Genomic DNA, 23623 nt, shown 5'->3' with positions numbered 1-23623 from the left:
CAGTGAGAGGGTTGTGTTCTCGCCAAAATATTTTGACACCACCGCATTTTTGAAGTGATTTCAATTATAAAAGGCTATTGTTGAACCTCGAGATTGAGGACTTCAAGGGTAAAACACCTGACTGTTCTTGCAAAAACTCTCCATTCAAATATGGTCCTTTGAGTCACGTCGTTCCGGGAGATTTAGCCATCATCGAAAACGATTCTGCGTAATATCCTTTCTAAAGGTCCCAAGTACCGTGACCCACGGTCCCTAAATTGGAATCAGAACTTTTTAAAGTTTTTATGGATGCCGTGGAGGACTACACAAGAAAATGGATAAAACGAGAACGTGAAGATACTGATTAGAACACTGTCAGAGTGGTTTAAGGCCGTGAGGTCTAAATCTTTAATTGTGAAACGAATAAAAGTTTTAAGTAGGCCAATGAGTGCCAATGCTACATCAGTATTTAACTTCTATACTCTGCAACTGTCAAAGAGGGTCTGCAGTCCTACCAGAACACTTGTTACTCCCGTATCTTATCAATTTAATGTGGATCCTGAAAAAATCGGAAGATCTTTTAGAGACAATCAGTTCAAGACTATTATCAGAATATAACAGCTTTAAAATCTATTATTTTTCAACACTGTATACTTCTATTCCCCATACTAATTTAAAATCCCTACTAAAAACATTATACATCGATGTTTTTCCAAAAAAGATGGTACACCTAGATACAAATATATGGTTCTTGGTTGAGATTCCTCATACTTTATGAAAAATAATTCTAAATCATCTTCCAAATATGCAGAAGAAAATATTTACAAATGCTGTAATTTTTAATCGACAACATATTTGTCCAGTGTGGTGGACGCGTTTTTCAACAAACGGTGGGCATTCCAATGGGAACAAATTATGCTTCTCTACTTGCTGACCTATTTCTTTACTCTTATGTGACTGACTTTATAGCTGATCCGATACGAAAGGAAGACTATCGTTTAGCTAGATCCTTTAATCTCAGTTTCCGATATATAGATGACGTATTATCTTTAAACAATCCTAATTTCGGGGATTTGATACATCGCATCTACCCCAAAGAACTTGAAATAAAGGATACTACAGACACTGTGAGGTCAGCCTCATATCTTGACCTACACTTGGAAATTGATGGTAAAGGAAAACTATTGACCAAACTCTACAACAAACCTGGTGACTTTTCATTCAGAATTGTCAACTTTCCTTTCATCTGTGGCAACATCCCTACATCACCTGCGAGTTGCTCATTTGCTTTTGTTACTTTGTATGTATGATTTTAGTTACTTTATGTTCTTTGTGGTGTGTGTCTGTTTTCCATGTCTGGTATTTGTCTCTGGATTACATTCTGTTGATTACCGCTATAACTTTGGTTCTTTTGATTACTCTTTCAATACTGCCTGTTAACTCAGAATATAGTTTTCATCAGTAGCTTTCATCTTTATTATTCTTCTACAGTTGCACGAAGAAAAAAAATGTCAAAAAAAGGATTTTGACCCCTATGTTCAGTTCTTCGTTACGACGGCCATGTTCGGCCCGTGTTCTGAAGGTGAACAATATTACCCTCCATCAGAATTTTGCATAATTCATTTGTTTTTGGGTTATTTGCAAAAAAATATGTATTTTGACCCCTATGTGCTATTCGAAGTAACAGCGGCCATGTATTTTCACAACTCAAAAATCCAAACTGTCATTTTGTGCAAGATACCCTAAGAAACAATCATACATACTTTCATTGAAGTCTTGGAAGTTGTTTCTGAGGAGAAGATTTTTGAAAGTAATAACATAAAAAAAACAGCAAAGAAAAACGTCCAAAAAAGATAATTCCAACATGGGTCAACATATTTTCACTACAATTAGACCACAGATAGAACTCACGTTGAACACTTTTACTCCGTCAGAGGTTGATTGAACTTAACGGTTTTTTAGATACATGTAAAACAACTGCTCTCTGACCCATATGTATGTTTTTAGTAACGGGGACATGATTTTAACGGATCAAAATCCAAACGGCCATTTTGTGCAGGATACCCTAAAAAATTACCGAAAATGAAGAAAGTGATTTTTAGGGTGTGGCTCCATTCAGGCCTCCTGTAGACTAAAATGTCAAACGGTATTTTAAATTTGTCAAAACTCACAACACAGAATTTTATAAGAAACGTACTAAAAAAGAATCGTTAAAATTGAATACAAATTAAACCTTCTACATCATTTTAAATAAAGACCTAATTTACCCCTTTTGTCCCCCCTTTTTGCAAATGTAGAACGGTAGGGGGCAGTGACCAATAAAATAGACAGCTACCGCTAGAAGCAATAAACAATATATCAAAATTTCATTTAGTTAACTACATATAAAGTTATCGCATGGAAAAAACCAACTACAAGGACGACAACCTCCTCTTTGCGTAATAGGACCGATTGTTTTCTCCGGTCGTATAAATTCAACAAATCTAGCTTTATTTGACATCTTTTGCTTTTCATAAAATTTAAAATGCCAATGGCATAATTGAAATCAGATTGACTGATTTTGTAACGAAGAGTAAAGTCCTATTATTACCCCCACAATTAAATTGAAGCTGCGATCAAATCTAGTATTACTAACAATCGCGCAAAATTAATTTGAACAAGGTCTCTAAAACCATGTGTTAAGAAGAAAGTGTGAATGACGGACAGACGGCGGAAGCAGACTTTTGGCATCCCATTTTCGTTACACTATGCATAGAGAATAAAAGGAAGCAATTTGACCTAAGATGAGAACAAAACGGCATATATATCAGATCATCAAATAATCTTTTATAATTGCATTGATTACAAGTCATGTAGAAAGCAATTCCTAAGGTTTGAGTACAGAAGTAAGGCTTCGTCGATTGTTGCTGGCAAAGTCCAGTTGTTCTCTTCCATGTAAATAAGGCAGAGCTCTAAGATATCTTCATCACAAAATCTCTGTTCGCGAAAAATGCAATGTTTTACAGATATCTATTTTAGCTTGTTCAACTTCAAATAGATACCATCGAGTCCCACAGGAGACAGGAAGCATGTACATGACCATTGGACGTCCGTGAGGACAATTTTGATTTTTGGTAGGGCGAATGCGATGTGTGTTCCATGTGGTCATTGTATTGTCCAAATCTGCCTGTAATGTTAAATTAACATTTATTAAATACACATATGAATGTACATCTACTGTCCAAAATGATGCTCTAACTTTACTTCGAACTGTCAATATTAAATGGCTAAGTGAAAGACAAATAAAAAGGCAAAAGTAACAAAAAACCCTATTCAACCTTGCAAATGGTATCAAATACTATTATTGGACGAGTCATATTCAATCTATTATCATTTGGTTCCTTATCAAATACCGAAAGAAGCTTGCACTTTGACCATTAACCCTCTCTTACATACTCTTATATTAATTCCAACCCCTAGACCTATACTTATTCTAATCCTATTCTGAGCATTAACTTTTACGTATTTGCTCTGGCGGCGAAAATAAGTCTCCATTTTCCTGTTTAATCATGAAAATTTCGCTTGCAAAATAGGACGAAATAAACATATTAATTTTGTACAAAACAAGAAATATTCGTTACTCATATGCTTTGCTAGTTACCTGTTGCCAAACTAAAAAAAAATTTGAAAGTTAGCTCACCAGAAGAAGGGACAAGCAGCAAAACTGTAATATATTTCTGTCTAGAATTCCAAAGTCAAAAAGACCCTCATCTGCTAAGGCTCCTAATTTATCAATCCAAATCTGGCAACATTGTTTTCTCAAAATATTCCAGAATATTTCATTCTTTGATTTGCCGTATTTCTGCCATAAATCAATGATTTTTCCTCTCTCAAAAAATTGTGCATTTCTGCTACATGTCCGTTTTCTGTGCCTAGGTCGCCTCGCACATGGTTTGGGCACCCTTTTCTGGAATCAAATGCTTCCATATAGTAGCCTGCAACTACTCGTGGATTACTGCTGGTTGTTTAAGCGTGTAACCAAATTACCTGCCTGGAGAACCCATCGATACAGCCGTTAATGCACAGTCCATATCTTTTTAACTTGTCGTAAGAATCGAGATGCCAGAGAAAGTCGGGTCCCCTTGCAAAATATTGCCGTCTTCTTAGCCGTTTTCTTAGCCGAGCTTCAATTCCAGTAGGATCAATTATCTGCATCATCAATTGCACGGTATCTCTAGATATATCAATGCCACTCTGAATACATTGAAGATGCATCCATCGATAACCTTGGTGTCCTCCTGATAATTGAACTTTATCCTGGATGAAAAGTGCTGCTTGCAAAACATCAGTATTTGATTTTCTACGACTTAAAGTTGCCCTCTTTAGATTTCTTTTTAGTGTTCTCATACTAATAAAGATTTCATGAACTTCTAAAAGCAATCTTAAAATGGTTTTGTATTCAAAACCAAGTCTAAAATAAAACTTGCATATCTGTTCCCTGTTCACAGCTATACAAAGAAATAAAAAGAGACAATAAATCAGAATTACAAAATGTTCATCGCACAATTGTAGAATAAAAAAATACTCTACTTCTGTACATTACATTTCTGAAATTCAACGAAATGATTTTATACTTCTGTGGTTACATAGTTGGATACTATTTACTGAATTTTTCTATATCCCACGCAATTATCCTAACCATATCTTGATATTTTTTTAATGATGTGTATGTATAAAAGTTGTTAGCATCATCCCACCAATGTGCCATTTGTTTAGTTGTGAGTTGGTATTTTGCGATTAAATAAGTAGCATCAAAGTCTTTCTCTTCTCTTGGTGAATAATCATGCTTCTTATTAAACGTTCTTTAAGTTTATCGCTTTGCAATAAAACTTTTAACATTAAATATTGGGACTTACCGTCGGCTATTATCGAGATGGCGGAAGTCAAATCGGATATGACATCATTGCTGTAACTTTCTGTTGAATTTACGACACGGTCATATCGTAAATTTGACATAGCTGTATTGCAATTTCGAAATCCGATGTCGTGATTTCGACAATGTAAGTCTAATTTTAACATAACTATATCGTAATTTCGGCATACATGGTTAAATCGTTATTTCGACATAACTATATCGTAATTTCGGCATACATGGTTAAATCGTTATTTCGACATAACTATATCGTAATTTCGACATACTTATATCATAATTTCGACATAGTTATATCGTAATATCGACATAGGATGTCGTAATTGCGACATGATATATTATTTAAGTGGCCTTAATCGGCTTCCGTAGGTTTAAGAGTATATGAAAGTTCCATACTTACACAAATACATTATATCTCCACATCTATGCACGTTTTTATCAATTACTAAACGCTTCTTTCAAATAAAACTCATTTAAAGCAATGTGTTATGTAATTTGTTGAAAATAAACGCATGCCACAGACTAATTTCATGAAATGTAGTTTTTCAGAGAACGACTGGGGGATAAAAAATGCTCTGTATGGTAACGAACTAATCTACATTTTATAACATAAAGATATAAGTAGTATCATCTAGAGATATGCTATAATCATTATAATACATACATGAATATTCTGCAATGGCATAATAACGCGTAAAAATATCGAAATATCATTTACATACCTTTCTTCTTTCCACCGGTCGCCATTGCTTCCTTTTCCGGAAATCCCGCGACAGTCCTGCCCGCGATTAATTCGTAATAGCAAAATATCATGTTGTAATTTCGACTTAACTACGTCGTAATTTCGACTTAGCTATGTCGTTATTTTGACATATTATGTCGTTATTTCTACATAGCTATATTGTTATTTCGGCATAGTATGTCGTAATTTCGACTTAGCTAATGTGTTGCATACATTGTGCATGTCAATGGTCTCTGCTTCTTGCTTTCAGATTTAGGCATTTAAACTTAAGTTCTTACTATTATGATGCGTTGGTTTTGCCGATAAATTATTTGTTTTGTTTGCGATGCAGACTTCATTTGTTTTAATTTAAATTTTCCTATATATTTGAATCTAAAGCAGCTAATGAGAAGTTACTCCTTGAAACACGTGTACAACATATCGAAAATATAACAAATCGAAAATCGCAATGGTACGATTGGTATTTTTGTATTTACAATCTCTTAAAACCAAATTTTCTGTATTTCTGCTATACAGCAGAATTCATTGCGAGTTTCTCTTAATTGTTCCACCTACCGTGTATTTTGCAGTTTTGGTCTAATACAATTATTCATACGGGGATTGTCTTAAGTTACAATTGCGACACAAATTTATTGGAATATATTCACTTGGAATGATGCTTAGATATATACTAATATTATCATTTATGTCACCACAGTAGCAGTAGACATCATTCAAGACAACTCAATTTATTTTGGCTTGCTTGGTGTCACTTATGAAACTGAGTCACAGAAGACGTAATAGGGTTTTAACCATTTCTCTCATTTTTTCCAAACTTTATTCGTCTTACATTTTCGTCCGTTTGGTACTTTTTTCGTGATTTTCATGGATAGTGTTGGACCACAAAATAAAGTTTCCAACATAACAATTATTTACGTGGATGAACATTTATTCAATTTATTCTCTGTCTCGGTCTAGTGACACGAGGGGGGATGGGCTTATCGAGTGGTCGACATTTTGTCACCCCGTCATTCTTAATCGTTTATTAAACGGAGTAGCAACATATAGCCTTTTTAACCAAAAATCAATCGTAAGAATGACATTTAAAATTTGTTCGCGGCATTTCTTGTCTTTCCTCTGAAAGCCAATATCCTAAACGTTGCGTTCAGTATACCCCGGTTTTACCACTTTTCGTTTACTGTTCAACTAGCAATGGATCATGTAGTTTTCATTTGCACGAATTTGATTTAACAAAACTTTTACTTGTAGTCTTGGAAATGAAAATGGCGGCCTTGATTTCTTGACAGTTGTATTGTACATATTCCATTGTAACTTAAATAACATCACTTTAGAAATGCCTGTTTAACGGTAGCGTGGTAAAACGTGCGTTCACAAAAACTTTATAATGTGTAAATGTTTTAAATCCTTACAAAAATGTCGTTTAAATCTTGAGAAAAGTTGTCTTGCTTCATTGAAAACTTACCCGAAATGCAGAGAAATTCGTCAATTTTCAAGAAAAAAAAACATTTACAAACCAACCACGAATAGAAGTATCCAACGAAATGTCTTTTTTCTCTAAACACGAAAATAAATGAAACAACAGTACTTTTACATAAATTATATTATCAAACAGTGTCAAAGCTATAATTCTTACTGCAAGTTTTATTTTTCTTATATGTATGACATGAACTGTTTCGTACATTTACGACATGTCAGACAGTTGAAATTTTTGATATACTTTGTAAAATGTCTATGCTTGATAACATGCTGAATAAAACATGTCCAACTGTGGCCAGTTCGTGTAAGTGCGATTTAAATACTGCGCTAAATTCAATAAGAGTACAAACATCACAAACAAGCAACAAAGGTACACGCGATGGGTAAACCAATACAATACAAGCTTTTTGAATCTTGGTTCCCTTGATTACTCTTTTAAATTATTCAAGCGATAAAATTAAACATAATTCATGAATCCTATTTCGGATTAAAAATCTTTTAACACAGTAGATTTCAATATTTCGGTTTATTTCTGATAATGGCTAAAACCCATTTCGATATACTCGTATGTATTTCATTTATCAGGAGTTTAACACATAAACGTGATTTTTATAGTAAAATATTCTAACCAAAGCTCATTTGGACTGAATAATTTATTCAGTTTACGCAGGTATTAACATAAGAAATGTACAAACGCATTGACACTGAAATGGATCAAGGTTTACAAAAGATAATTTCTTAAGGCAGGTTTCCGGTTAATTGGAGTTGTCAAACGAATTTCACTGAACTAAATTCTTATAAACGCGAAGTTTTCTATACAGTAATGATTTCAAGTATTGTATAGCCACGCTACGATATAAAAGATGAATATAACAAAAAATAAGCAGAGTTGATAAGATAATAATTAGTGGCTATAAATACGTTTATGAAATAATGTTTTACATGCTGCTGTTATAAAGATTTGTATTGTTTTGTTTTTATTATGAAATATGATAGTTTGCATGTTTACCTTTTTAAGAAATACTCTCTATGATTATGAAAGCGTTCAAAGGAAAGCCACGTTTGATTTACACATCATGGTAAACTATCAAATTAGAGATACACGATTGTAAAAATACTTTCCGCCACCAAATTATTAAAAACACGATATAATGCGAACAGATTGTTCAAGTATATATAAATAGTAAATGACTTCAAAGGATCATTAAAAGTATTTTGCATTTTGAAAGGTAATAAAATGTTGACAATTTTTTTTTCTTTTTTCTTCATCTTTCTCAAATCACACAGACAATATCTGTGTAATGACTCGAAAAAACACAAATAAAAATAATACGGAGTTTTTTGTGTGAAAGCGATTGTCTGATCTTGTTTTTTTTTTTGTGAAAGCGATTGTCTGGGTTGTGTAGTCCTAATTACACATCTACAGTCTCTACACAGCATTGTGATTATACACATTTAAATTTTCATAGGCACATTATGTAGGCTTTTGGGAATGAATTGTTCGGTGCGACATTAATTTATTTCTACCTTTCAATATATTATGACAAAATGGGTATATTTAGTGCTATATTAGACACATTACGTTGTTTAAAAAAGAAACCCGTTTGTTTTCAATTACAATCGGTTTTAATGCATCATGCGACATCATGTTCGAACAAAACTATATTATGTTTTCTTCCAATTGCTTCGTAATCGGAACAAAACCTATTATAAAACAGGGATATATTGTCAAAAGATTAAAGTCATCAAGTCATAAGTTTTATGGTTATCTTTATGAACTCGTGGATCTCAATCGTTATAAAGTATCCGTCTTCTCCATGAGAACCAATTTGTTCATTGTGTCGAAGTTTTCATTTCCTCTTTTGTCTACCTTAGACGTAACATTTCATGAGCAACTACTCAGATGTGGTCGCTTACCCTCCTTGTGCACCTGACCAATGCACCAAGTTTGTACCGGTCCCTGAAATATGTTCTTTTTGATTTCCGCTAATATATTGGTTCCCTTGATAATTTTGTCACAGCAGTGATTGACCAATAATCTGTGTACGTACTAGTTGCTTACATTTTGGATATTCATAAACGGTTTACACAGTGGCTTTTCTGAAGGAGGTTACACTGAAAAATCATTGTTTTGGGGGGCTTCATTTGTCAATTCAAACCTTAATCCATACCATTATGGCAGTACATTTCATTTAAAGTTCATTGAACATGTTACCAAAATATCCTCATTTGTTTTTATTCTATACTTCTCCTCTCAGCTCTTACACTTATACTTCAACCTTAATTATTCAATCATGAGACGTAATTCAACAAAAACACGCTGAATGCTCTAATTACAATTTCCAATGATATTTTAATCATGCCAGCTACATTTTTGCAACAGCTATGAATGTAATCTAAAGGTGGTTTTCTTGAAACAGTACATTCAATTTCGTTGTTCTTTGTTCTAGATTTTTAATTTTAACTATCGTTTGTGAAGAAATTAAATGTATTTTTATATAAACATCGTTTTTTAATTGATTCTCGACATTCAAAATTCTGATTCTCTATCAAATATAAACTTTTTAAAAATAATTTTATTTCATGGAAGATAATAACACTGGAAATTCATGGTGCACAGGTCAATCTTTATTAAGGTATGTCGCTTTCTTCGGGCAAAATTACAGGCCTTAAATCTGTATAATCATCTGTTGTTGTTTCATGAATTGAAGAATGGTGTCTTCATTCTTTGTTAAAGTAATCGCCTATATAATAAATATTTCTTTCTTAGGAGAGCCTTTAGGAGGCTTCGTTTTGTCAATAATTCCTGATCAAATGAGAAAAATGATCTCATATATACCACACACGGCTTTAAATTAAGGATTCTAAAGGAGCGCAGAAATTTATCACTTTCTATCTGCTACAGATCAACACAAAAAACTTTCAACATAATTCTATGACATGTATGACAACTTTGATTTTACGGTTTGAACTGTTTCTGTATACCAAGGTTCAAGATGCTTCAAAAAATGGCAACCAATACAGCAACTTTTTCGACCGGATTCATTAAACTACACAAATGCTGCCTATTGGTTAAGGTTATCGTGGTTATCGCGATAATCTGATACAATATTGTCAGCTATAAAGAGTATTTTTTTTATAACTGGGGAACATTATCTCCGTCCGTCATAAAATGTTTTTCACTGGCAACATAAGCTGACTTTTAACGAGCAACATTGCGGTATTTTTACACTAAACATAAAACCTTAGATAACCTGGTTTTAAAAATTTGTAATGTTTGTTTCTTCGCATAATTCAGTTCTTTTATGTTTTGTCTGTTTTCTGTATGGGGTCCCGACCGTGTTTTGTCCAATGATTTCCCATCGCTTGACAAAAATCGTCTTTATTACATTTTTGGGCTTCATAGCTATTTTGTCCTTGCCAACTGCACTTAATTAGATCATCACTAGTTTTGCCAGTTAAAGACGATGATATGGCAACATGTTAATTGAGGTATAAATGAAAATAACCTAGTTGATTCAATTAAAAGATGAATAAATTAAGTTGTTCATTGATATCAATATGTAACACTGACTTCGCACAGAGTCTGATGTGTAATAAACTGCTAGTTCGTCATAGTTAATTAAACTAAAAATATAATTACACACCTATCAATAATATCTAAAGTATATGTAAAGCTTCTTTGAATTTAAGAATTACGAATGAAAAACATAGTTAAAATAGTCCAAAAGAAGTCCATATTACAAATGGCAATATCAACATAAAAACTAAGTTGGAATTGTCCTGATTGGTATAGGCAATTGGATACACCATAACGATCCACTGTTCTGATGACAATCAATTTTCACGAACATGTATTATTTCGATTATGAAGCAATTTAAGAAGAAAAAATACAGTTTGTGCGAATATGATGTATACCATAGTTACATTCAAACTGGATTCCTTTTTAAAGAGTAATCAACGGAACCAAGGTTATAGCGGTAATCAGAAGATGTAATCCAGGGACAAAGACCAGACATTAAAACAGACATACACAACAAAGAACATTAAGTAACTAAAATCATACATACAAAGTAACAAAAGCAAATGAGCAACTCGGACTCAACTAAAACTGGGAGCATGGACCGGGTGCACCGGTAGGGTAAGCAACCTCCGCTTTTCTAGAAACACCCGCTGAGTTGTTCATAATAAAATCAAATCCGGGGTAGACGAAAGAAGAAAGGAAAACTACGACACGTTGAGCAAATCAGTTTTCATGGCGCAGATGGATACACCGTAACGATCCACGAGTTCATGATGACGACTATAAAACTTTTGTAGTGATGACTTCAATCTTGTAGCAACATAACCCTGCTCCATCCGCAGGTGCTGAAGGGATATTGCCACATTTGAAAGGAAATGTGACAATACGTAATGAGAAGTTATCGTGTTTGTCGTATACTTTGGTCATGAGTTTTCCTTTCAATCGCTTTAAGTGTAGGTCAAGACATGAGGCCGACTTCTGGGTAAATGCAGTGTCCTTTATCACAAGATCTTTTGGGTAGTTACGTTGTATTAAGGAGGTAGACCTAGGGTAAGGGACATATTTCTTACAATCAGTAATATGTTTGTATCATATTCAATTTCATCATAGCCTATCAAGCTTTCCTTTGAAACAGAATGAAATCAGTGCAAGTTATTTTGATTCTTGCATGAGAATGATGTAAAATACTGAATACAAACGTTCCATTATTTGTAAGAGTTGTGTCCCTTACCCCTTGTATACCTCCTTAAATCCCCGAAACTAGGTTTGCTTATAAAATGGAGCGTAAAACATAGTTTTATAACGCTCTAGATCTCGTGCTTCCATTACATCGAAAAATTCACGGTATATTAAAATATATAATGCATATCATGTCTTGTTTTTCTTGAGGAAATATGTCCGAGCTTGTATTCTTTTTTTTTCCTTTTGTTAAGTCTCTATTAAAGTGGCTTTAATATCAAAAGGATACAAACAGAATTTTTTCTGATTTTTTTAAGATTAAAAAGACATCTAATAGTCACTAATTAAACCGTGTACGGTATACAAGCGTCAATAACATACCAAATAAATATAAAGTATATTAATGGACACTTATCAGGTCTTATTGAAAACTTGAAACGCCATCAGATCAGATTGGGATTATATAAAACATGTTTATTGCATATTAAGTTTAACTTGTTTAGTTTTCCACATTGCTTTTATATTTAGACAGTAACAACTTGGAAAATTATGCTGTATATTGTACTGTTTTTGTATTAAATTCACTGGCATAATTACTATTTATAATCAGTTGTAGACATTTCATTCATGGGTTTCTAGTCCGATTGGTAGCGCTCACAGTGTGAGAAGCAGTTACACTTGGTGAAATCGATACCTGTACTTATGGTAACTAATAATTCGACACGAAGACTAAGTTAAAACAGGACCTTGTCAAACCAGCACCAGCATCTGTAATTGGTCTTTTTTATTTGTACTAGTATTATTTTTTATAATTTTTATTATACTTCCTTGGTCAAATGACATTACCAGTTTTCTTGCACCATTCTCAATTTTTGCTAGCCTGAATTGTTTATTTTTTACTTCAGATTTATCTGGTGTTTCTGCAGATATCTATGAGTTGACCATATTGTCTGTTTCGCTAGTCGTTTTTTCTGAATTACTTGTAGGCATGATAAAGTTACAATATTTCTATTTTACAATGGATGATTAAACTCGAATAAGAATAAAATAAATAAAACGTTTCTAAAACCTAAATCCGACGGAAAATATCGAGAGTAGGTTGCCATTTATTTTCATTTTTTTATATTTTGTACTTTGATTTCAGGCACTGAAATGATTTTATTATTATTTAATACGGGAAACGTGTAATCGGCAAGAGTTATACTGACAGACAGAAATCAAACACTCGGTGATGTTTAGGTCATTGGTTCAAATCTGCTTAAATTACCAATATGGGGACTCTTTCCATTTCCCAATGGTTTTGGATAAAAAAAGAGTAACCAAAACTGCAACGCGCGAAATATCCTGCTAAAAAGTACCACTGAATTGGAGAGATGATAATGATTCGACTAGAATAATGAAATAAATATGGAAGAATTATCAAGAGAACCAAGATTCTAGTGGAAATCAAAAGAATGTAATCCAGGGACATAGACCAGACATGGAAAACATACACATACAACAAAAAACATAAATTAACCAAAATAATACATACAAAGTAGAAACGTCTTTATGACAGTTCTGTGTGCTGATTGAAATCTTCACGCTTATATACTAAACAGGGGGTAAATCTTATCTAGCATCAATTATTTAGCACAAAAACACACTGATTCTAACAAGAAGTACAGTACATCTGATGTTATTTTGATTTCTCTGTTTTGTCCTTATACTTCGATGCACCGATATATTTTTCCGATATGTTTAAGTTTGAGTTACTTTTATATCAAAGTTTTTAATAATACTCTCAGTTTAACTAAGTGATCAAGATGGAGATATTTTACATATATTTTCACTTTTAATTTATTGATGTCAAAACAAAAGGTTTTAACATTTAAAAAAGTGGTCAATTACGAGGACATTTCATGATAATATCCTCATTGTTTGAATTCAATCTGATATTTATTACTTTTTGGGGCTAACGTATAGATAAAAATGTGCATTTATCGGAGAAATATTAAAAACAGTGATTTATTTATTTATTGAATATAGGAAAATAAAAATAGTTTTCTCATAATATTAATTTTCTTCAATGGACATATGTAAAAGTTGGCCAACATTAGCCCTTTTTTTAAGTACTTACAACTTTGGGTCAAAATTCGACTTTAACATTGACCCTACCAAAATGACTCCGTTGTGCAAACGTAATATTGCTGTGTAGGTGATAAATTAAATTACATTTTAGCAAACAATAAGGCAAATACATTATTTTTTGCAGTAGTGATACACTTCTAAGTAGGAAGTTTTATCTATTGTTCATAGTTGTCAGTTGACAAACAAGTCATTATTATTATGTAGAATGCAAGAAATTAACAACTATTGCCAAGACAAATGTCTAACCAGGTCTAATAAATACTTCTGATAAAACATTTTAGTATCAATAGAAGGGATTTTATTTTATTGTTGGTATAATCAGCACAGATAGAAATACGTTTAATAAGACAAACTGATCGCCTGTCGTAAGCCAGTTACATTTTTGTAGAAAAAACTTAAAAAACAGTAAATCTAAAAGCTAAAATAAATAGAATTGAAAGGTTACGTCAGAAGGGAGTTTCTCTTTATATATTCTATAAAAAATATGACATTTTCTATTTAGACATTTATAATCAACGATTAGGAATCATAAGACCCAACTTCAAAGACAAGAGTCTTTACCAGCTACAGTTTTAATCAATAATTTAATACTTCTTTATTTTATCAAAAAGTAACTATATTAATCCCGATACAACGGATACAATTAATGTAATAAGAGTCAGGAAAACGCCGCTAATACGTCGGTCGGTCTGTAAAACCGAGGAGAAATATTTACGGTGTAATTGTGACAAGCATCATAAACGAAAAAAAACGTTCATCAAAATAACCGAAATGGAACCGAAAGAAGCCATAATGGGAAAAGACATTGGTATTTGCAACATTGCAAATAAAGTGCTACACTACCATCATTTTACCGATGTTATACAGAAATTGTTTAATGCATTGTGGACAATCATGTGTATTGTATCTTTGACTTTTTACAGGAGAAGTCACTCTAGAGCCTCGATGCGATAAATTAAACGGTCTAAAAAAAACTAAGATATCGTCTGAACCGTATTTTTAGTCTATATATGTAATGTTCCATTCTAAAAATGAAACATGATGATCAAATAGAAACACATATGTGTTACATAAACATCGGTTTGGCAACAATAAATATTTGAAGCATGAATTAATATGAACTGGTATATATGTTGATATATACAGATGACTAAATTCTCGAAGAATATCAATTTTCTATATTGTCATTTTTCATTTCAAGTTTAGTTTGACTTTACATATCATTTAAAGATCTTATTGATAATCAAATCGCTGACTATGTCGAGTTATTTTCTCACTATTGGCCTATACAATCTACAAAAATGTCTCATAATAAAGTGAATGCTCGACAAAAATTATGCTTGTATACATACCGTCTGTTTATCGAATGAAGTTAAGAAAGTGCATCTGTCCCTATTTCAAATTATGAATAATGAATATATATAAGAATAAGAGTAATATGAGTGTCAGGTTACACGACCTATGAAAAAATCTAAAAAAGATTCTAATATACAGCAGAAGCGATATTACTAAGGAAGTGTTCAATCAAATCAACTTTTAGTGGTGAAATAGACTAAATATCTTCAACTATTTGACAACAACTTAGTATGACTTGAATGTGTATAGTATTATGTTACAAGATTTCCAGATATATTTCATTTGTGATTCCATCTTATAAACCAACAGACACGTGGCATAATAAATTGAAAATCATAAAATGATCACTGAAACTAATTAACTTTTTTTTGCTCTAACAAAACAAGCAGATTGAGTTTGGACTTTAATTTAAATCTTACTGAGACAAGTTCTTTCAGGAAAATACATTTTTTCAAGATAATATCAATTGAAAGTAATTTCAAAGAGCTAATAAAATGTATATCTTGGGAAGCTGTAGCTAGCTGATTAATGCATATGTTACAGCTATTATAAGCTATGGAAACGCATATGGTACACCCCTTGTAAGGATACTTTGTGGCAAATAAGTCAGAATGATAAGTTATATTGTGTGTTATAAGCTGGAATCGAATCACTATGTAAAAGATAACATGTCGGAATGATGTAGAAAAAATGAATTACAATGTCGACTTGCTAATATTAATGTAATGATGAAGTATTATTGTGTCTCAATTAATCTGCTTTTTATTGAACTTCAGTACTCCAGAACATATACCATATGTCGAAATTTACAACAAGGAGCGTAGAATTGATATATTATGTCACTGTTGATATCCGACTAAACGCAGAATAAGGTTCTCCCAAATACGCTAGGGTTTTATTTGACAAAACTTTTTGTAAAAAAGATAATCAATGATGCTCCCTTTTTACGGAAGGTTTTTCTAACACCGTTTTTCACAAATTTTAACATAAGATGTCAGCTTAGTAGCCCCTGTGACAATTCTTGCACATCAATATATTTTCAACTTTATCTACAAACGACTGCTTTGATAGTCCCAAATTACATTCCCGTAATCAAAAATAGGCTTAATAAAACTGAGATATTATCTCTAAAGTAAACCTATCGACAACGTTTTTAACTAATTATGTTTAGTCGTTGACATGCCTTTTTAACGATGTAATCTATATGATCGTGTCTCGCACCATTGTTTGAAATAATAATTCCCAGATGCTTATGACCAGAAACTTCTTGCATATCGTGTTGATTCACTGTAAGTGGTAGATGTAACGGCTCTATTGATTTATGTGAAATGACAATTGACTCCTCCTTTGTCGATTTAACATTACTTACAATTTTTCTTACCACTGGTGAACTTAAGTGAGTCGGCGGGATTGTCTGTTACAATAAACAGGCTCGTAACATGAGCGAGGATGCATCTTATTCATCAACAATGTCGTTATTAAAAATCAAAAAGAGTAAAGGTCCAAATATTAAACCTTGCGGAACACCCACCTTAACGTCCTTCCAGTTTGACTTTTTCCCGTTTAGAATTTATCCAATTTAACAGATTGCCAGAAATACCATATGTTTCTAGCTTGAATAACAACCCTTCATGCCAAACACGATCGAAAGCTTGACTAGTATCACAAAACACCACACGTATTTTCTTTCCATTATCTAAGGCACGACCGAAATCGTAGATTGTTAAGCTTGTAAAATTAATCGCAGAGTCACCACGAGTGAAGCCTAACCGGTTACGAGTAATAGTCTACCAAAATACTATGTATATAACACAGCGTTCCATACAATGATATTGGTAGGTATTTTTTTTTCTTTGTTAGAATTACCATTTATAAAATCTGGAACAACATGTGCCTGTTTCCAGTTTGTTGGAAACGACAGTGACGTTAATGAGAGATTAAACAATCTACAAAACTGATATTTTAGTTGTGAATGACCTTCCTTTGACTTATCATATTTTGACTAGTTGCTTTGCTAACGTTTAGGCATACCAAAACGTTTACAACGTCGGATTCAGAAATATCTTTATTTTGAAGTTAATGGTCACTTTCCGCAATATTGGGAACACGATGATTGGAGTCGTTCAATTCGGTTTGCAACAAAAATATTATTGAATTCATCGGCTTTTCCACTTCGTCAAAAACTAAACGGTTGTCTTTTAATAGCGTCGGGGTGGTAGAAAATGATGATTTAAGACATAATTTATGCTTGCAAATTTTCCACCAATCTGTTGAAGACGCATTCTCTTGTGATAACTTATCTAAAAGATTATCACTGTAATTTTTACGTGCATTTCTAGTTTTGGATGTCAAGCCATTGCGAACTTTTGCCCAGTCGTACTGGCTTTTCTGTGAATTCGATTCTTTTTTTAGAATAAACTTTCAAACATCTTTTAAAATCCATAAAATTTAGGCATTACAGATAGTAACCATTCTATTTGGTATAGTTGTCTCTGCAGTCTATAAATCGACCTTCCAAATACCGGATTATATTTCGTCGATATCGTCACGATCGAATATAGATTTCTAATCAGAGTTGGCTAAAATACGTATATACTCATCATGGTTGCTGCCGTTATATAGCCATATCTTTCGCTTAGTTTATGTTTGAGTTGGTTTCGGAACGTTTATAAAAGCAACAATTGGACAATGATACCTTATTTGATCACAGGAGTGTTGGAGCAATAGCAGTTTAAGGAATCATTCCTCAGAATAAGATCATTCAATGAAGTCGTATGTTCAGTGAAGTAAGTAGGTCCATCGATGAGCCGCGATACAATATAGCGCAAAGCTATGCACTGGATTTTCGAATTTGCAATTATAGCTAATTGGTTATCGTTAAAATCGCTTTTTATGATTATGTTATCGGAGTGTATATCGTTGACGGCACCTTCTTTTGAGTCGTCGACTAAGTTCTAAATATCATTTGTACTAATCGGATGTTTTAGTTCTATACAAAACTGTTTCACCGTTCGTTTCAGTCGCTGCAAGATTGACATTTTTAAACAGGGTTTATCTAAATATCGTGTCACAACAGAATGACATATTAGAAAATGAAAGAGGTCACATAATGAAAGAATTTCTGGTTGGTATTTCAAGAAAAGCAGAGGATGCTTATCCTACCTGTGCACCTGGTCCATGCTCCCAGTTTTAAGTACATTCCGTTGCTCGTTTGCTTTTATTACTAAGTATGTATTATTTTATGTTCTTTGTTGTTGCATGTCTGTTTTCCATGTCAGGTCTTTGTCCCTGGTTACCTCTAGAACCTTGGTTCCCTTAATTACGCTCCTACACAATACAAGTATATTACATAAGTTCTAGTTATGATATTCATGTTGACTTACATGTGAAAAGGTTTAAATTCTTTCAGAGACTCAAATATGAATTATAAACAATAAATTGTGGAGCTGTAATAGGAAAGGAACATTATGTACACTTGAAAACAGTTTTGAGGATCTGGTATTATTTGAACAGAGTGTTGGTTCATCATCAGTACTAATTTTATTTGATAGTTAACATGATTTTATGGAATATCTTGGGAAGTTCGAGGAGTTGCAACATCAGGCATGTGCTGCAACCTCTCGATCCCACGTGCATTATATATAGAACAAATATTGTAAATTAAAAAAAAAAACGTTTACGGTGCCAAAATTAAAGCCAATGTGTTTTTACAAAAATCAATTTAACATAGAAAAAATACATAAATAATATTAACAACTTTTAGTATTTTTTTAAGTACATATGAGATCAAAACATATCTGTCTTCAAGGAACCGGTTCGACGACATTCCAATATGCATGAGTAGACAAAATTCGTACAGAAGTAACTGTAGTATATAATCAAATAGATATTAAATGTGTTTATATCATGTCTGATAAGTTCAATGAAACATCCCAGCTGGCCATATCTTTAAATTAATAATTTTGTTTAATGAACGATTGAAAATGAAAAAAGGAAAACAGAAAAAACAGTGAAGAAGTATTGGAGTTCTGATAGGTCTGTCCATGGATCAACTAATTTAAACGATGAACAATATTACAGTTTGTATTGAAACTCTATACTGTGGGTGGTTTATAAGATATTTCGGAATTGTATTGAATTTAAAAAATCTTATTTGTCATTAATATGTCTTAAGGAAAAAACTGACAAGCCACATTGAAGTGCAAGATTGACCATTTTTACTATATCGAATTTAACAGTTAATGACAGTGTGTAGACATTAAAGTACTTAGTGTTCAGTTTATTTTATTTATTACTGATACCATACACGGTTAACTCTGAATATGACAGTTACAGTTTATTATCGCCCATAGGATTGGCTTTATCTGGATAGGAAGGAAATATGACATCCATCGCACGTGGTTACGGATTATCATATCATATGTTCAAACGTATATGATGAAATTAAAAGCATAATCAGTAAAAAACTTGGTATTTATATTATGATATCAACAAACTTCAGCAGGAAGCTCCATAACTTTCATTTAGTGCCGTCAAGGTTTCTTGTTATCTTGACAGGTTGTTGCTTAAATCAATTAATATTGTGTAATAATTTTTTATTCCCATTCCCTGTTCTTTTCTCGAGATCTGATACTAGTATACGATAGGGGAAATTAAGTTTTGATGAGACACATGTAAGCATATTGCAGAACGGCGTGGTGCCAAATGTCGCATTTTATTACTAACAATACCAGTTCTAAAGTTTTGAAGTTTCTTTTCTATAAATTATTCAAAGTTTGAATAACGTATTTTCTGGCAAGGAAATGAGTACATATATTATGTTAAGTTTGCTATATGTCTAATCTGATTTCGTTCTTTATTTGTTGCAATATATATGATTATTTGTTTTTTGTTTTGTTTTATAGGATTGAATCAAAAACGATCAAAACGTGGATACAACCAATTGGCTCAAACACAAAAAATCACAGATGAAAGTAAAAGTGATCCAAAAGAAGACAACGACAGTATTTCGTCATACTCAGTATCATCTGACGAAGAACGTAAGTTTGATATGCTTAAGCATCGATCTTAGGGATTATGGTTCCTATTACATCCTACCAAGGAACATAGACTTTACGCATTTTGATTACACATTATCAAGGTACATACACTTAACCATTCTTATTACATACTACCAAGGTATTATATTTTACTTATTTCTACTACACATTACCAAGGTACATACACGTCACCCGTTCTTATTATACAGTTCCAAAATACGTATACTTTACGTATTCCTATTACACACTACCAAGCTTTTTACTTACCTCGTTCCAATTACCCACCACCAAGATACATACACTTTATCCGTTTTTTTATCACACACTACCAAGGTTCAAATACTTTACTCCTTCCTATTTCATACTACAAAGGTACTTTACTTTACTCATTTCTATTTCACACTACCAGATACTATACTTTACCCATACCTATTACGCTGTACCAATGTACATTTACTAAACCAATTCATTTTTTACACTACCAACAAAACTAATTTACCTATTCCTATTACAAACTTCCGAGGTACTGTACTTTACTCATTACTTTTAAGCACTACCAATATTCATTTACTTAAATAAATCCTTTTATACACTAACAAGATGCTAATTCTTCTGACACACAACCAAGGTACATATACTTAATCAATTCCTATTACACACTACCAAGATATTAATTCATATGATACACTTCCAAGGTATATAAGCTCTATCCGTTCTTATTAAACACTTCCACGGTACCTATACTTTCTCCGTTCAAATTACACACTTCCAAGGTAAATAAATGTGATCCATTCTTATTGCACAACACACTCAAAAGAACATATACCACACCCATTCCTATTTCACACTACCAAGGTGCTACAATTTACCTTTTCCTATTACACATCTCCGAGGTACTACCAAGGTACGTTAGGTTTATTTGTTCTTCTTACACACTTACAAGGTACATATACTTTCTTCGTTCAAATTACACACTTCCATGGTACATGTATTTGATTCATTCTTAGAACACAATACCACGGTACATAAATTTTAGGTACATTTACTTGACTAAATTTTATTAAACACTACCTAGATATAAATTCATATGATGCACTACCAAGATACACTCTGCTATTTATTTTTTTTTCGCCCCATAGTTAAATTTCACACGGAACTGTGGTACATTCCGATTTTATTATTACCATGTCGGTCGTATTTCCTGTCAAGTTTAGTCACCACAAATCTTTCTTTTTGCTCTATCAGCGCACAAACATTGCATCACACATACATTTGAGTATACGAAATAAAGCATATTTCACACATTTCTTGGGTTAAAATGTGAATAAAGAGTATAAAGAGTGAAATGTTTATACAGCAAATCGTCACACTTTGTTAGTCATCGCAATGACTACCAACTGTACCGAAGATAAAGAACGTTGAATCATTACACAGACAGAACAGGGAGACGATTTTCAAGCCAGTCTGAGAGCCAACTTGTTGAAAAACTTTCTGCAACAACGACAATGTTGAACGATGGTATTGACAGTTATGAACCGTTTTCAAAATCACCTGAAGCTTTGGACAGTGCCGTTTACAGTGACCAGTTTACAGGCTGCATTTGTCCGATATGATTCCATAGCCAATGAATGTTCGAACTTTTTATACGATCAACTTCAGCAGATGATATACAAGAAGTTGAAACATACTGGCCTAAAAGGTCAAAGATCAAGAAAATTTGCAATCAATTATTTGATCAAATCCATTCAGTTAAGGAATCCTTTGAAGTAAGATCTCAAAGGTCCTCCCGAATGTTCAAAAGATTTAATAGTATTAATGGAAATTTAGAGTCAGTAGTCTTGCAGCTGCAAAAGGTGCTCAGACAATGTCAGAAAGAGTGACACAACAATACATAGAAAGCAAAAAAAAAAAAAAAAACTCAAAAAGGAATAACTTGACAAAACTTTACAATAACAAAGGCTTGAACAACTGAAAAATACAGAAGCTGCTGTTCGTTTGTTTGTTGGGGTTTAACGTCCGAGCAGCAATATTTTAGCTATATTCAGACGATGAACATGAAATAAATGATAAAATGAACATAAAATGATGATGAAATGAAAAATGGGATGGGACACAAAGACAGTAGTGTGGACAAATTTTGATTGCCACTAGAAATAGGGAGGGATGGGTAAGGTCGGGCAATTTAGCCTCCTGTGGCGGAGCGGTGGTTCCTACTCCTATCGAATACCACAGCAGGGTTCTTTAACGTGCGAGGAACGTGGCATCTTTCCCAACACGGTGCACCACTATGGTTTGCGGTCAGGTATTCCGTATTATAGCCTGACAACCCCAGCATATAACATGCCAGGGGTACCCCATTCCACCACCTGGGGCACACATCCCAGTTGCTCTGTGGGCAGAGCGCCTAGCCCCCGGCTAGGTTTCTGAGCACTATTTAGTCGCCTTATACAACAAGCTTAGCGCTGCTGCAGGCCTATTCGTTTGACACCCGGACCTGCACGGGGCTGAAACAGAAGCTTCTTGTCTTGAAAAAAGTAGAAAACGAACTTTTCAGCGAAACTGTACATCCTCCCAAAGAGGAGTTATCACCCTTTTATAGAACAGTTCATTATCTCGAAGGACTAATGAAATTTGATTCACCTCCTCCTCAGCCTTTGTCTGTGTTAGCTCCACCGTTTATACCACAAATCTAAAAGACTAGTCCCTTAATTCCATCTACACTTGCAGCACCTAGTAAAGTGATAAAACAATTTCAAACAACATTTATTTATGATCATGTTAAAAAAACACCAGATATTCAGTCTTATGAATATCCGTTCAACGGACATGTCTAACTTTATGATTAAAAATAATCTTATGCTTCAAAAACTGTCGACAACAATGCTTTGGTGATCACCCAGATCGTTATGTTCAGTCAGGCACTCCGGTTAAAAATAAGAATCCATATTTATTTCACAAAAACCTTAAACACACAATCAACGAATGCAAAGCGTTCCGTGCAAAATATATGGACGATTGGAAAGCACTTATCAAAAGTAACAATGTTTGTCTACCTGTTCCAATACTTCAGCTCTCTTTGCCAGTCTTTGTAGAATGAAAATCAAATGTGACATTTGTAAGGGTGAACGCCACTACACAGCACTACATGTTGATAGTAGTAACGACTCCCGAGGTTCAAACTTCGTACAAAATCATGATGAGGAGTCACCGTCTGAGGAAACTACAATGAACACAAACTGTACTGAAATTTGCGGCGAATTTAAAGGAAAATCCTGCGCTAGGATCTTGC

The 23623-nt window shown here is 33.3% G+C and overlaps 1 protein-coding gene across 1 annotated transcript in view; it reads left to right on the top strand.

Moving 5' to 3' along the window:
• The window catches only part of LOC148620298 (uncharacterized), a 46071-nt gene that overhangs the window by 13488 nt on the left and 8960 nt on the right, over positions 1-23623 (top strand). The window contains exon 2 of the mRNA XM_088581054.1: positions 20200-20334. Coding sequence (XP_088437180.1) covers positions 20200-20334 — 135 coding nt within the window. The remainder of the gene's footprint in view (positions 1-20199; positions 20335-23623) is intronic.

The sequence above is a fragment of the Perna viridis genome, chromosome 4, assembly GCF_037379345.1.
Source record: "Perna viridis isolate PV_CMFRI_1.1 ecotype Kerala chromosome 4, ASM3737934v1, whole genome shotgun sequence".
Taxonomy (NCBI): Eukaryota; Metazoa; Mollusca; class Bivalvia; order Mytilida; family Mytilidae; genus Perna; species Perna viridis.
Note: the sequence above shows the minus strand (reverse complement) of the source record. Positions and strands in the feature narration are given on the sequence as shown.